The sequence below is a fragment of the Sminthopsis crassicaudata genome, chromosome 3 (assembly GCF_048593235.1).
Source record: "Sminthopsis crassicaudata isolate SCR6 chromosome 3, ASM4859323v1, whole genome shotgun sequence".
NCBI classification, from domain to species: Eukaryota; Metazoa; Chordata; class Mammalia; order Dasyuromorphia; family Dasyuridae; genus Sminthopsis; species Sminthopsis crassicaudata.
This window is the reverse complement of record NC_133619.1, coordinates 482,557,499-482,570,612: the sequence shown is the minus strand read 5'-3', so window position 1 is coordinate 482,570,612 and position 13,114 is coordinate 482,557,499. Positions and strand designations below refer to the sequence as shown.

Below are 13,114 nucleotides of genomic sequence, written 5' to 3'. Positions count from 1 at the left end.
CAAATAGATTATAATTTTTGCTTTTTTTTTTTACACAGCCAAATTGCATTTTAACTTTTCCTCTCTTTTTTATAATCAGAATGAATGTGAACAGTTTTCTCTAACTTAACCTTTTAATAATAATGAGCTTATTAACTTATTAATCTTTAATCTATTAATTTAATTAAAACTACTAATCTTATAATTTACTGACCTTTTTAACAATTATCATGACAACCAACATTACCCAAAGACTAGGGGAATGAATCTTGCTTAAAATCACAATAAAAAGTAGGACTTCAAACTTAGATCAGCAGAGAAGTGGTGTGAAAATGGATATGCAGCCCAGGATTAGGAACAACAACAAAATAAAAATTATGAGAGCATTAAATAGGGGTTTGAGGGCAGGAAAAAGATGACGGTTTAAGATTTACAAAAACAATTTAATGGGAATCCAGGAGACAAAACTGCAACTGAGCTAATATAATCTGTTCCTCATGATCTTTTAATACAACCAGCAGCAGCGGCAGCTCTTTTCTAGATATTCTCCCTAAGCAAACCATATTTTTTAATCTTATCCTTGCTGTCATCACCTCTTTTACTTGCTAAATCATATTTAGACATACCATAAAACAAAGAGGTAAAAATGATCATTTGTAAAAGGATGAACTTTTTTTTTAATTTCAATATCCTTCTGTACTTCTTGATTTTTTTTTTCTGTTAGAAAGAGGAGGAAGATGAAGAAAAATAGATTTTTATAATATTCTCCTTGTAGAATGAGGGCTTGAGATAGAATGTAAGGAAGGAAAATTATTAGTTATGACATTACAAGAGTCCACAAGCTGGAAAGACTTGAGAGTTTCAGCAACATAAATTTAAGTTCTTATAATTCTCTAATATTACTTTTAATTAGAAACAATAAGATAAACCAAAAAGCCCTCAAGACAGCAAGGAATCTGAAATAGGAATCTAAAAGGAAATCTAAAATAATATGGAATCTAGGGAATTTTAAAGGAATGAAATATGGCAACAGATAATTTTTACGAAGAACTGCTCCTTCCCAAGTACTAAACTTCTTTTTAAAAAGTGGTTTGGAATATTACAATTTTACATAATCCAGACTATATTATTCTTTGATTCATTCTCCAATAGAAAAACTATTCATTCTTTCCTCCTTCTCACATACCATGTGCCAACTTAAACTAAATAAAAAAAAAAAAAAAAAAAAAAAAAAATTAGTATAGTATCAACAAAGGGGAAACAAAAATTCAAATGTCACTCATCCTCAAATGTACATAGAAATAAAAACAATACAATTGGGAAAAATAAATCATCAATAGCAATAAAAAGAATAATTATAATATGGAAGCAAACTGAACGAATCACATTAACTGTTTCAAATGTACATAGAGATAAAACAAAACAATTGGGAAAATAAATCATCAATAGCAATAAAAAGAATAATTATAATATGGAAGCAAACTGAACAAATCATATTAGCTATTTCAAATCAATAATCTTATATTGATCAAATAAGTACATGTTACCATATAAAAACTAAATATACTAACTTAAAAATATTTACTATTAGAAGCTAAATTTCACACATACTAAAATTTCTATTTAAAGCTTAAAATGCACGCACATGCACGCAGACACACACAGACACAGAAAACTAAGACGAATATACTTCTGACCTGGGCTTTTAGCTATTGTTCCTTGAAGAGCTCTATGGGCAAACGTGGAATAGCCTACCAATTTTGCAAGATGATCTCTACTGCTAAGTAATTCTTCTAAACAATTCAGCTGGTCAGGATTGGGGTAAAGAAAAACTTTGTAAGCCACTTCTCGTACCTATATTCAAAGAGTAAATAATAATTAACATCAATTACATTATATAAAATTTTATTTAAGCATAAAAAAGGACAAATATCATTATACTATGTGTATTGGATGAGTGATATATAATATCCTTATTAAAAAGGTGTATAAAATGATTACCAGCTATTTGAGGCCACATATTGAACAATGAACCAAACTAGGCTAAGATCTTCGAAGAATGGCTAATACGGAAAAGTGAACTACTATAAAACAATTTTTTCATCTAAACTTTAAAAGAAATCTCTAAAGAGAATTTTAAATAAGCATGGAAATGTTTTAGTGCCTTGAAAAAAATCTAAGACAAAATGATATTATTTCTTAGAGGTCTAGGGCTTAAATTATTAAAGATGAAAATGAATTTATATATTATTTTATAGCTCTAGGTTCCCCATTTGACTTTGTAATGCTAATTTAACTACATGATACAAATAAATTAAATCAAAGTATGTATTATTTATGATAATAATCTGGGTTCATAAGAATGGGTTATTATTATACTTGTTCTCAAATCTGGTTTATATAATACTGAGTTTGGTTTACAATTGTGTTCTTAGTTCCATACAGCTTCAGCCACATGGTCTCCCTAGGTGTAACAGCCACTTACATTAGTTGCCAGAGATGGTGCCTCTGCTAGATGTCCAGGCTAGAAAGAAAGTAGATTCCTCCTAAACCTCATGCTCCAAAGCACATGTCAGTTCCTTAGATGTTGAGATGGAATTTCAGTGCAAACTTCATCCATTTTCACTTCCTGACCTGTATCCTTATGGTTGAAGCAGACTAAAGGATGGGATTCCTCCCTATAGGAGGAAACATTTTACTCATCATCCTCCTGCCATCCTCATCCCTACTGTCAGTTCACACTTTTTCAACTGTTCTGTTTCAAAGATCAGCCTAGGTCTCCCAGTTTCAGACTGATGACCAGAGCTACTGTTCACCACTACAGAAATTAATTCAAGAATTCAATTTCATAGCAAAGAAAAAAAAAAAAAAAAAAAAAAAGGAATGGGAGATAAGAGTGGAGTATTTGAGATTCCAAAGTTAAGGGAGAGAATGTCCTAGGAGTGAAGTAACAGAAAAGAAGGCAGAGTAGGGAGAATGAGAATGATTTACTTTATACTCCAAATTCCAACTTTTTGCATTTTTTATTGTTTTAAAGTTCCCCATTTTCCCAAATGTCCTTTAGCTTTTCATAAAGACTAATATCTTTATACTATAAGTTTTTAAATTTTAATTTAGAAAAATTAAAAATGTTTCCCCTAAATGAGTGCTTTTTCATAATTTTTTGATTATTTTTCAAAAAATGTTTTTGTATTGTTTTCCCTTGGAAAAGACTTCACTTAAGGGATAGTCTAAATTAGAATCAAAACAAGAGTAACTTTTTATTATATCTTTGAAGACATTATTAGTAGCACCAATAAGAATTAGTGACTATTTTTATTATTAGGGTAACTAACATTACAGTTTTTAAAAAAGATATTCCTATAGCAGTGCTGAATTATTTTAAAAATAGTATATGCATCCAGATTAAAAGCAACTTTTAAAATGTGATTTTAAAATACATACCAAATCATCCGAAGACTCTGCATGTAAACTACTGATTAATGCATGATCTCCATCATGTACAAAGTTATAGAGGATATGCTTAGGTAAGAGATGCTTGTCAATTTTGTTCGGAAAGTGGGTTTGCATAATAAAATCACTGCTCAAATCCAAGATCTTAACATTAAGGTCCACTGCTCTTTTACGCTATATAAGAAAGAAACAAAACACAATTTAGTTCAATTAAATTTTAATCATATACAACCAGTTTTTAAAAGATACCCAGTAATTTCAATTTATCCACTAAATGCAATAAGACCTTTTATGGATTTAAATTTAAGTTAATCATAATTTTAATAATGTAATTAGGGGCAGGTAGGTGGCACAGTGGATAGAGCACTAGCCCTGAAGTCAGTAAGACTTGAGTTCAAATCTGGCCGCAGACACTTAACACTTCCTAGCTGTGTGACCTTAGGCAAGTCACTTAACTCTAATTCCCTCAGCAAGGAAAAAAAGAAAAAAAAGGATGATGGAAGAATCAATAAATTTTTTAAAAAATAATAAGTTAATTGTCAATTCTGATGGATGTGACTCTTTCCAATAATATGATGTTGAGACCAGTTCCAATGATCTTGTGATGGAGAGAGTGATCTACACCCAGAGGACTATGAGAACTGAGTGTGGATCACAACACAGCATTTTCACTTTTTTTTTGTTGTTTGCTTGCATCTTATTTTCTTTCTGTTTTTCTTCTTTTTGATCTGATTTTTCTTGTGCAGCAAGCTTATTGTATAAATATGTATATGTGTGTGTGTGTATATATGTGTGTGTGTGATTTAACATACATTTTAACATGTTTAACATATATTGGATTGCTTGCCATCTGGGGAAGGGGTAGGGGGAAAAGGGGGAAAATTTGGAACACAAGGGTTTATAGGGGTTATTTTGACAAATTATCCATGCATATTTTTGGGGGGAAAAAAAGCTTTAATAATAAATAAATAAATAATTTAAGTGCTGAAAGAACATGAGTATTCTTAAAATTTTACAATGCTTTTATGTTTTAATATTATTGTTTAAAATAAAAATTTCTATCATTTGAGTTATATCCCTATTTTCTAAAGATTATATCATGTAGGGAAACTCTAATATCTTTCTAAAAAATTCTCTATCCCAAAGAAATCATAAAAAAGGGTTAAGAACCCACAAGTGCAAAAATGTAGCAGCCCTTTTGTAGTAACAAGGAACTGGAATTGAGTGGAAGCCCATCAAATAGGGAATGGTTGAATAAGTTAAGGTATATGAAAATATTGTAGAATATTATTATTCTACAAGAAATGATGAGCAGACTGATTTCAGAAAATCCTGGGAAGACAAATGAACTGATGTTAAATGAATTGAATAAAACCAAAAGAACATTGTACACAGCAATAACAAGATTATGAGATGATCAACTGTGATGGACTTGGCTCTTTTTAGCAATGAGGTGATTCAAGGCAAATTCAATAGACATGTAGTGGTAAGAATTATATGTATCCAAAGAGAGAACTATGGAGACTGAACGTAGAAAAGCTTTTTGTAATTATTATTTTTGTCTGTCTGTTTTTTCTTTTTAGTGCAAAATGACAACTATGTAAATATGTTTGGAAGAATTGCACATGTTTAACCTATATTGGATTGCTTATTGTCTACAAGACAGGGGAGGGAGAGAGAAAAGAGAAAAATTTGAACACAAGGTTTTGCAAGGGTGAATGATGAAAATTATCTTTTCACATATTTGGAAAAATAAAAAGCTACAGTAAAAAAAAAAAAAGTGAAAACCCAAGTAGAGCATATTAAACAAGAGCTTAGATGATTTGTTTAAAAAAAAAAATTAAAAAGTCAGAAGCTGAAAAAAAAAAATAAACCTGTTCCTTGTAACATCCTAAAAGACAAAATACTAGGCTGTATAGGCTTCCTCAGTATATTTTTCGATCATTATATGGTTCAAAAAGAAAATATTCAGAGATTTACAGAAAAAAAGAGTGGTATAGAAAATACAGAATCTTTTAAAAATGCATTTAAATGAAATATTTCAAAAACAAAGATAGTTGATAGTTAAATCAGAGGATGTACTCAAGGCAGGAAGAATAAACAAAAGGCAAGTGCCATAGTCCAAACATGAGATAATGAGGTCACATACAGGTTGGTGACAAGGTCACAGAAGACAAAGAGATACATATGAAAGATGTTACAAAGGTAAAATTGACAGGACTTGGCAATAAATTGGAAATGGGAGGAGAGATGAGAGACTGAGGAATCTAGAATAACCCCAAGGTTGGAAGTCTGGGATACAGGATGTTGGTGTCCTTGATAGAAAAGTTCAGAAGTGAGGAGGATTTGGGGAAAAAGATGAATTCAGTTCTGGAGGTACTGAACTGAAGAAGTTTGATATGTCCAATAGACAACTGGATACATGAGTCTGGATGTCAGGAAAGAGGTTAGGATTGAATAAATAGATTTAAGACCCATGTACAGATAATTGAATCCATGAAAGTTGTTGAGATCACCAAAAGAATGAAATCAATTGTATATGTAGGATTTGCACTGTAAGGAGACATACAATCTTCTGTGAGATAGGGGTGAAGGTTATACAAAGCCACAACAAATTTATGCTTTTGTATCTCTCAATGAAGACATTCATGAAAATGTCCTCCTGCATGTTTTCCTCTTCTGGTAACTAGATTTCTCAGATGAGTAGATTTTCTTCATATGTAACTGCTATATTAGTCTGCTCCTTCCTTTCATCTAACCTGTTTCTTCTAAATAAATCATATATTCTTTCAAAGTCTTTTTAGTCATGTGTCCTTTCCCACCAACACTCAGAATTACCTAATGACATCAAATTCAGATCTCTAACTCAACTGGTTACTGAGATACTCCCCCTACTGTGTGTACTTATATAACAACAAAGCTTTGGATTTTACTGCGTCTTAGGAGCAGTGTCCTATGAATCTATGGACATCTCTGCAACTAATGGTATTCTTCTTATATTTAACTACCTTCAACGGTTTTTTTCCTTGTTCTTTCCTTTCTATATTAAATTCATCTTGATTAGACTTTTTTTTAAGGCAAAAGCACTTTACTCTTTCTCTTAGGGGCATTCCAACTCTGGTCAGGAACCAATCACTTTTTATATTTTATTCCTATGTTATTATCCTACCAACCACAAAAACCAGACTTATAAATGTAGAATTAATTCCTTTAATTTCTCTAAAGATGGTTTGAGGGACAGATATTTAAATAAGACTTTTATCTATTTTTATATATAATCTTACAAAAGAAGTTCATGAATTCTACTGAAAGGTTCAGCAATTTTCATAGACTAAAGAATTAACTAGTACAAAGAGTATGTTACGGCAAAACACCATCTGAAATAAGAGAACTTGAAAGGATGTGATCCTATAACAACTAATTAATCTATAGTGAAAAAGGATGGAAAATACAGAAATAGATGAAATTTACCTTTTCTTCATCCAAATGGATTCCACTTATCTCAAAATCAAACAAAAATAATTCTGCTACTTTCCTAAAAATAAAATTGTTCTCATTATATATAAGGATTAACAAATATTTTCTCATCATAATTATTTTCTTTGACAAATAAAAATCTAGCTTTAATGTGTGATCCTGAGCAAGTACCATGCTAAGCTTTGAGGAAGATAAAAAGATAAAAAAGACACAGTCCTTTTCAGTTCAAAGAACTTAGGAAGAAAATTATTCCCAAAGAGTCTTCAATGTCTATTTGACTGATCCAAGCATTTCAGAAAAATACATTTTCCAGAATTTGTTTAGACAGGCAAAATTCTTTTTTGCTGGTACATTTATTAAAGGCTAAGCTTCAGTGTAAAAAATTAAATCAACCATCTAGTTGTTTTTGTCTTAAGGATGGTGCTAAAATATCTGCATGTTTAACGGAGTTTCCACTTTTCACTCAGTTTTTAGCATCTTAAAGACCAAATAAATGAACGTGTTGATAACTAATTTGAGCTTTTTATTCATGATGAACAGTATTGTAGTATGGTGAAAGAACACTGAACTTGACTAAGTGTGTGACCTCAGCAAATCATATGGCCTCTAGAAACACAATGTCCTCACTGAAAAATCAAGAAGTTGGTCTACATGGTATCTAAGACCCCTTCTAGTTTTACACCAGAATAGGAAAGGATATCTCTTAATTTAATGATAGAGGGGTAAAAGAATATGCTGCAAGTAAATATGTTAAGACAATTTAATTAAATACACTTATATCACTAATCACATCACTCTTGCTCAAAAACTGTACTGCCTTTTGAATAAAGTTCAGACTCATTTGCCTACCTTTCAAGGCCCTTAATTAACTGGCGGCAACCTTCACTTCATCTAGTTAGCTATTGCCTTTTGTCATGTACTCTATAGTCCAGCCAAACTGACTCAAAAGTATTCTACATTTTCTCATCTCTATGCCTTTGCGTCTATGGTTTCTGTAACTAAAACTGTTTTCCTTAGTCACTTTGTTGGTTTAAAAGCTTGTCCATTCTTTAAAATTCAATGCCACACCCTCTATTAAAGGTTTCCTGATCCTCCTTGCTCTTTAGGTTGCTCATTTATGTCCTTTTCCTTCCCTTTTTTTCCTTGCACTTTGCATAGCATTTTGTTTTATACTTTTCTTATGTACCAAGCATGCATTATAATTTTTAAAATAATAACTATGTATCCTACAGAGGCAATATAATGCAATAGACAGGAGTCTCAGAAGAAACACCTGTTGCCAAGTCCTACACGTGACACACAAATTGTGACACTGGGCAAATCACTTAAACCAACTTTTTAATGTTCTAGGAAACTCTGAGATGAGCAATTACAGAGATAGTGTCTATCTTCATGACAGAGGAAGTTTCCTCACTATGGAGTCTCCTATAGAAATCAATGTCTAGTGCTGGTCCAAATGTGTCTATGATATCATCTCTGCTAAGGCATAGCCCAATGCCTTTGCATACAGAAGTTACTAAGTGGGTACTGAAATATTAAATAATAATAACAACAACAACAAAATAAACAATTTATGTATCCACAAAGCCTAGATCTGACAACCAAAGAACTAGTGCCAATATATTTATTTTGACTCTCTCCAAAACTCACTAATTTAAAACATAACACTGGTTTATATTTGCAAATCTTTTAGTTTCCAAATATGAGATTTCCTATCTATCTTCCAAATAGTAGCAGCTACACAGAATATTAAATTCTTTGAAGCTATGTTGGAAGCTCAGTTCCTTAACTTATGAAAGCTGGCTTGTTTTTGTTTTTTTTAAATTCTTCATGATTGAAAAGTTTCTCAGGAAGACATTCTCTTTCTCTTGGCACATTTAAAAATATCAGGGGGATTTATGCCTATTGAAGACCTAGTATACTATATTGGCTTTCTACATCTATTCAAAATGGAAACAAAATCATACTTCCTGTTGATCACAAAGAAAGCTTCCTAGTTTGTGAAGATCAAAGGTACTTTCAGTCCATCTAAAATGACTAAATCACAAGCAAGGTGCTATTTTGATACCTTTAAAGTGGCTGGTGTAATTTTAAATAGACAACTATTTTGGTATATTATGTGTATTTCCACAGTAAAAAAATTAATAATAATTACACCTAGTAAAGCCAACTATACATAACACTATTTTGTAAATAGAAATTTACTTAGTGCTGGTAACAACAGCTGATCACCAAAGTAGTAAAATGTTAAATATATAATTTGTTGTTGTTACTCACTTGTTTCAGTCGTGTCTGACTCTTTGTAACTCCATTTGGGGTTGTCTTGTCAAAGATTACTGGAGTGGTCTGACAGCTCCTTCTCCAGCTCATTTTAGAGATGAGGTAACTGAGACAAACAGGGTTAAGTGACGTGCTCAGGGCCACATAACTACTAAGTATCTAAACCTGGATTTGATCTTAAGTCTTGACTCCAGGTCTGGTGTTCTATCCAGTGGGCCACCTAGCTGCCTCCAGTTATATAATAATCAAGCTTAAAGTTATAATTGAATAAACTACTTCCCACATGTCATTGGTTTCATCAGATTTCTAAGGGGAATTAGAAGGGAGCTATTTATTTACTTACTCAACAGATAGTAATTAAGCATTTAATACATAAAAGATCCTTTGCTGAATGTTTTGGGGGAATAACATAATTAAAAATATGTCCACCAAGAGCTAGTAGAATTATTGTTATGAAGAAATCATATTGCTGTAGATATGCAGTTAGTTATAAAATGATTTTACCTAATTATGTTACTAATAACAATTCCTTTGAATGTTCTTTTTACTACATTATTTTGAAACCATATTTTCTGTTATTGATTAATCCAACAATGTTTAATGGTAACTTCATGCTCACCCAAAATTATTCAAAATGGAATTATAGTTGACCCATATAGCCAAGAACTACAGGAATAGAAAGCCCTTTCTACTTCCAAATATCATACCTTGTTCAGTTATCTAATTAAACAATAGGGAATCCAAACTAGCCCTCTTATGGAAATAGATAGATTTCACTAATTGACTGTGTTCTTTCAACTCTGTCCTTTGTTTCCTTTATCCAACTTAGCCTTCAAAAGAAATAGGATGGCAGGAAGAGGAGAAAGGCAAGATAAAGAAAGTAAATGGAGGTAGTAAAGAAAGGAGGAGGTAAATACTCACAGAGTAAATGACAATCTTCTCCTTCTTTGAAAAGATGTATACTAACTTCATTCAAAGTGAATCAAAGGACTGGCAAGGACCTCAGAAATCATTTCATCCAACACCACTACATAAGTAAAGTCTAGTTAAGCAAAATTTCTTATTCCAAACCACATACGTGTGATTGGACAAGGATTAGTATGCAAGCATCATGGCTTCCGTTTCACTATGCTTTCCATTATATCACACAGTAATAATTTACATCTTATGTAGGATTTTAAAATTTAAAAAGGACTGCTCTAACAACACTAAAGTGGATATTACAATATTATTATCCTTCATAAATAAGAAAACTGAGACTTAACAGAGTTAAGTGACTTGCCCAGGGTGACACATCTAATAAGTTTTGGATCCAGAATTTTAATCCATATCTCCTAATTCCAATTTAAGCATTCTTGACAGCTCCCTCAACTCTTTTTACTCATGATCATTACCCAAACTCTCTTTCCATCCATATCTCAAAGGAAAAATGTCCTAAAATTTCCTAAAGCTAATCTCTACCCTATCTCCTTGATATCACACACTCCCTCAATCTTCTAGCTCAATCTTTCCTTTTCTTGTATATCACCATTTTCTCCCTTTCTATTGGCTCCTCAGTCATTCAAACATCCTTCTTCCCCCACCAGCTTTCCTAGTAACGCAGAAGAGTAGGTGGAGAGAGTAGTGAACATGAAATTAGAAAGACCTGGTTTGAAATCCCACAAGGATCTTCTGAACTTGTCCTAAATAAACCAATGAGATGGTCAAAGATGGCCATGGACAAAATCCTAACTCTTCTGAGCCTCTGTGTTTTTCACTGAAAAACAGTGTATAGATTTAATTCTCTGATCTACTTCATACAGTAGTGTGAAGCTCAAATGACATAATAAATAGAAAGCTCTTGGCAAACTCCAGAGGGCTATATGACCAGGTATCTTTCTCCTCTTCACCACCAACCTTCTGGGAAAAGCAATCTCTGCCCAATACTTTCACTTCCTCTCACTCAGTCATTCCTTAACCTTGGTGATCTGACTTCCATCACAACCACTGAAAAATTACTTTTCATTTCCCAAAGGTAGTTAATTTTATACTATTTTGTATAAAACAAATCTGCTTTGGCTTAGACTTTTTCCAAAAGATAATCCAAATGTAATACTTGTAACAGTGTCAGGACTTAAAGAGAAGTAGATTTGTTCTTTTCAACATTGGAAGGCTTGTACCCTCCATCTTGTATCTTCCTAAGCATCAAGCATAGTATGTGCTTACTATTACTGAAATAATTTAGAAATTAAGCTGCTCAGCTTTAAAATACTAAATTGGTCAGAGTAAACTAAATAATATGCCATCAATCACTGGAGCTTGACCTTACCCTCAATCCTTGGAAATGGATTTAATTGCTTACAGATACAACAGTTAGTTTTATGAAAGTTTGTTTTAGAAATAGTCTAATATTACGATTACAAATATCTCTTGCTTCCCTTAAAGATTCACAAAAACATAAAAAATGTTAAATATAAGTTAATAAACAAGTACCTGGTTTCAGGATCAAGAGAAGCCACAAGTTTTTCATCTGATAATAATTTTTTCAAACTTTGATATAATTCCACATTTGTATTTAATCTAGAAAAATTATAAATGAAAAACAAATAGATTAGTATAATTTCAAATCCTAATTTATTATTATTTAGAGAATAAAATTCAATTCCATAGTGTACATGAATAAAACTCAAGGATTTTTTCATTTAGACTATGAATATTATAACCATAGATAATTATCCCACAATTAATTACCAAGTCAAAGTTCAAAGTTAAGAGCAGTGTTAGGATAAACCTTTCAAAATTGAGGTATAAAAGTTTCAACTATTATTTTCTGTGGGAGTAGAGAATAATTGTGCTTGTTAACATGTTTATTAATGTCCTAGATTAATATATAAATCATTTGCTCATTCTATTTGCAGATGTCATGAACCTGGGGGGGAAATCTAGAAAGATTTTGGCACAGACTTGAATAGATCAAATCAAAGAAAATAAAAGGAATAATATAAAGTTCTACACTGGCATCAAAAAATCAACTTCAGAATTGCAGGATGGAGGGGAAAGTATGACTGGACAACGGTTCAGATCTTGAAATTTCATTAGTCAACATGAGAATCAATAATATGAGATCACAGGCAAAAAAAATTTAATTGCATTCTTGGCTATTTTGAGAGCTGAAGTAATTGTTCCATTATACTTTGTCTTGACTATATCTAAGCATCTTATTCAGTTCTGGATACCACATTTTAGGAAAAATTTTGACATTCTGAATATCTCCAGAAAATAATAAACAATATTTGGTTTATTGAATGATTTGGTTAGTAGCTTTAGTGAATGTTTGAAATGGTGAAGGAATCAGAAGTTATGCCATTGAGCAGGAGTCCCCAATGGCCTGCAAGCTAAATCTGGTCACATTTCTAAATACAACAAAATTTTATTTTAAAATGTAAAACTTGTTCTTGGGTCTCAGTTTAAAAACGGGGGAGGGTGATAACTGGACATATTATCATGCAGTCTGCCAATCCTTACCATAAAAAACTGACTGAAGGAAAAAGAATTAGGAAGCAAAGGGGGGCACTATAGTTGTTTTCAAGTATTTGAAAGATTGTCAAATAGAATAATTCGATTTGTTTTGTTTGACTGAAGAGAACAGAACTAAATGATGGAAATCCTGGTCAGTCCCAACTGGTATGAAGGATAGTTAATTGTCTTTCACAAATCTGTGCCTTTGATTATTGTCTAATGCCTTCCAGATTACCAGATTGTTCCTCTAATGCCTGAAAATTAAGATAATAAAAACCATTCATCAGGAAGCCTGCAGAAAAACACATTTCATTCTACTAGCCACTAGTATGGTATCATAGTTATGGAAAGATAACTATTAATAGTAGCTTACAATTATGTATATGTGTTACAGCATACAAAAATGCCATCCTAAAAACTACCTTAT

The 13,114-nt window shown here is 31.9% G+C and overlaps 1 protein-coding gene across 2 annotated transcripts in view; it reads right to left on the bottom strand.

Moving 5' to 3' along the window:
* MIPEP (mitochondrial intermediate peptidase) overlaps nucleotides 1–13,114 on the bottom strand; it is a 171,279-nt gene that overhangs the window by 148,635 nt on the left and 9,530 nt on the right. For both annotated transcript variants that reach the window (XM_074303654.1, XM_074303655.1), the window contains exons 4-7: nucleotides 11,662–11,748; nucleotides 6,904–6,967; nucleotides 3,424–3,606; nucleotides 1,677–1,833 (exon numbers count right to left, since the gene is read on the bottom strand). In XM_074303654.1, the coding sequence (XP_074159755.1) occupies nucleotides 1,677–1,833; nucleotides 3,424–3,606; nucleotides 6,904–6,967; nucleotides 11,662–11,748 (491 nt within the window). The remainder of the gene's footprint in view (nucleotides 1–1,676; nucleotides 1,834–3,423; nucleotides 3,607–6,903; nucleotides 6,968–11,661; nucleotides 11,749–13,114) is intronic.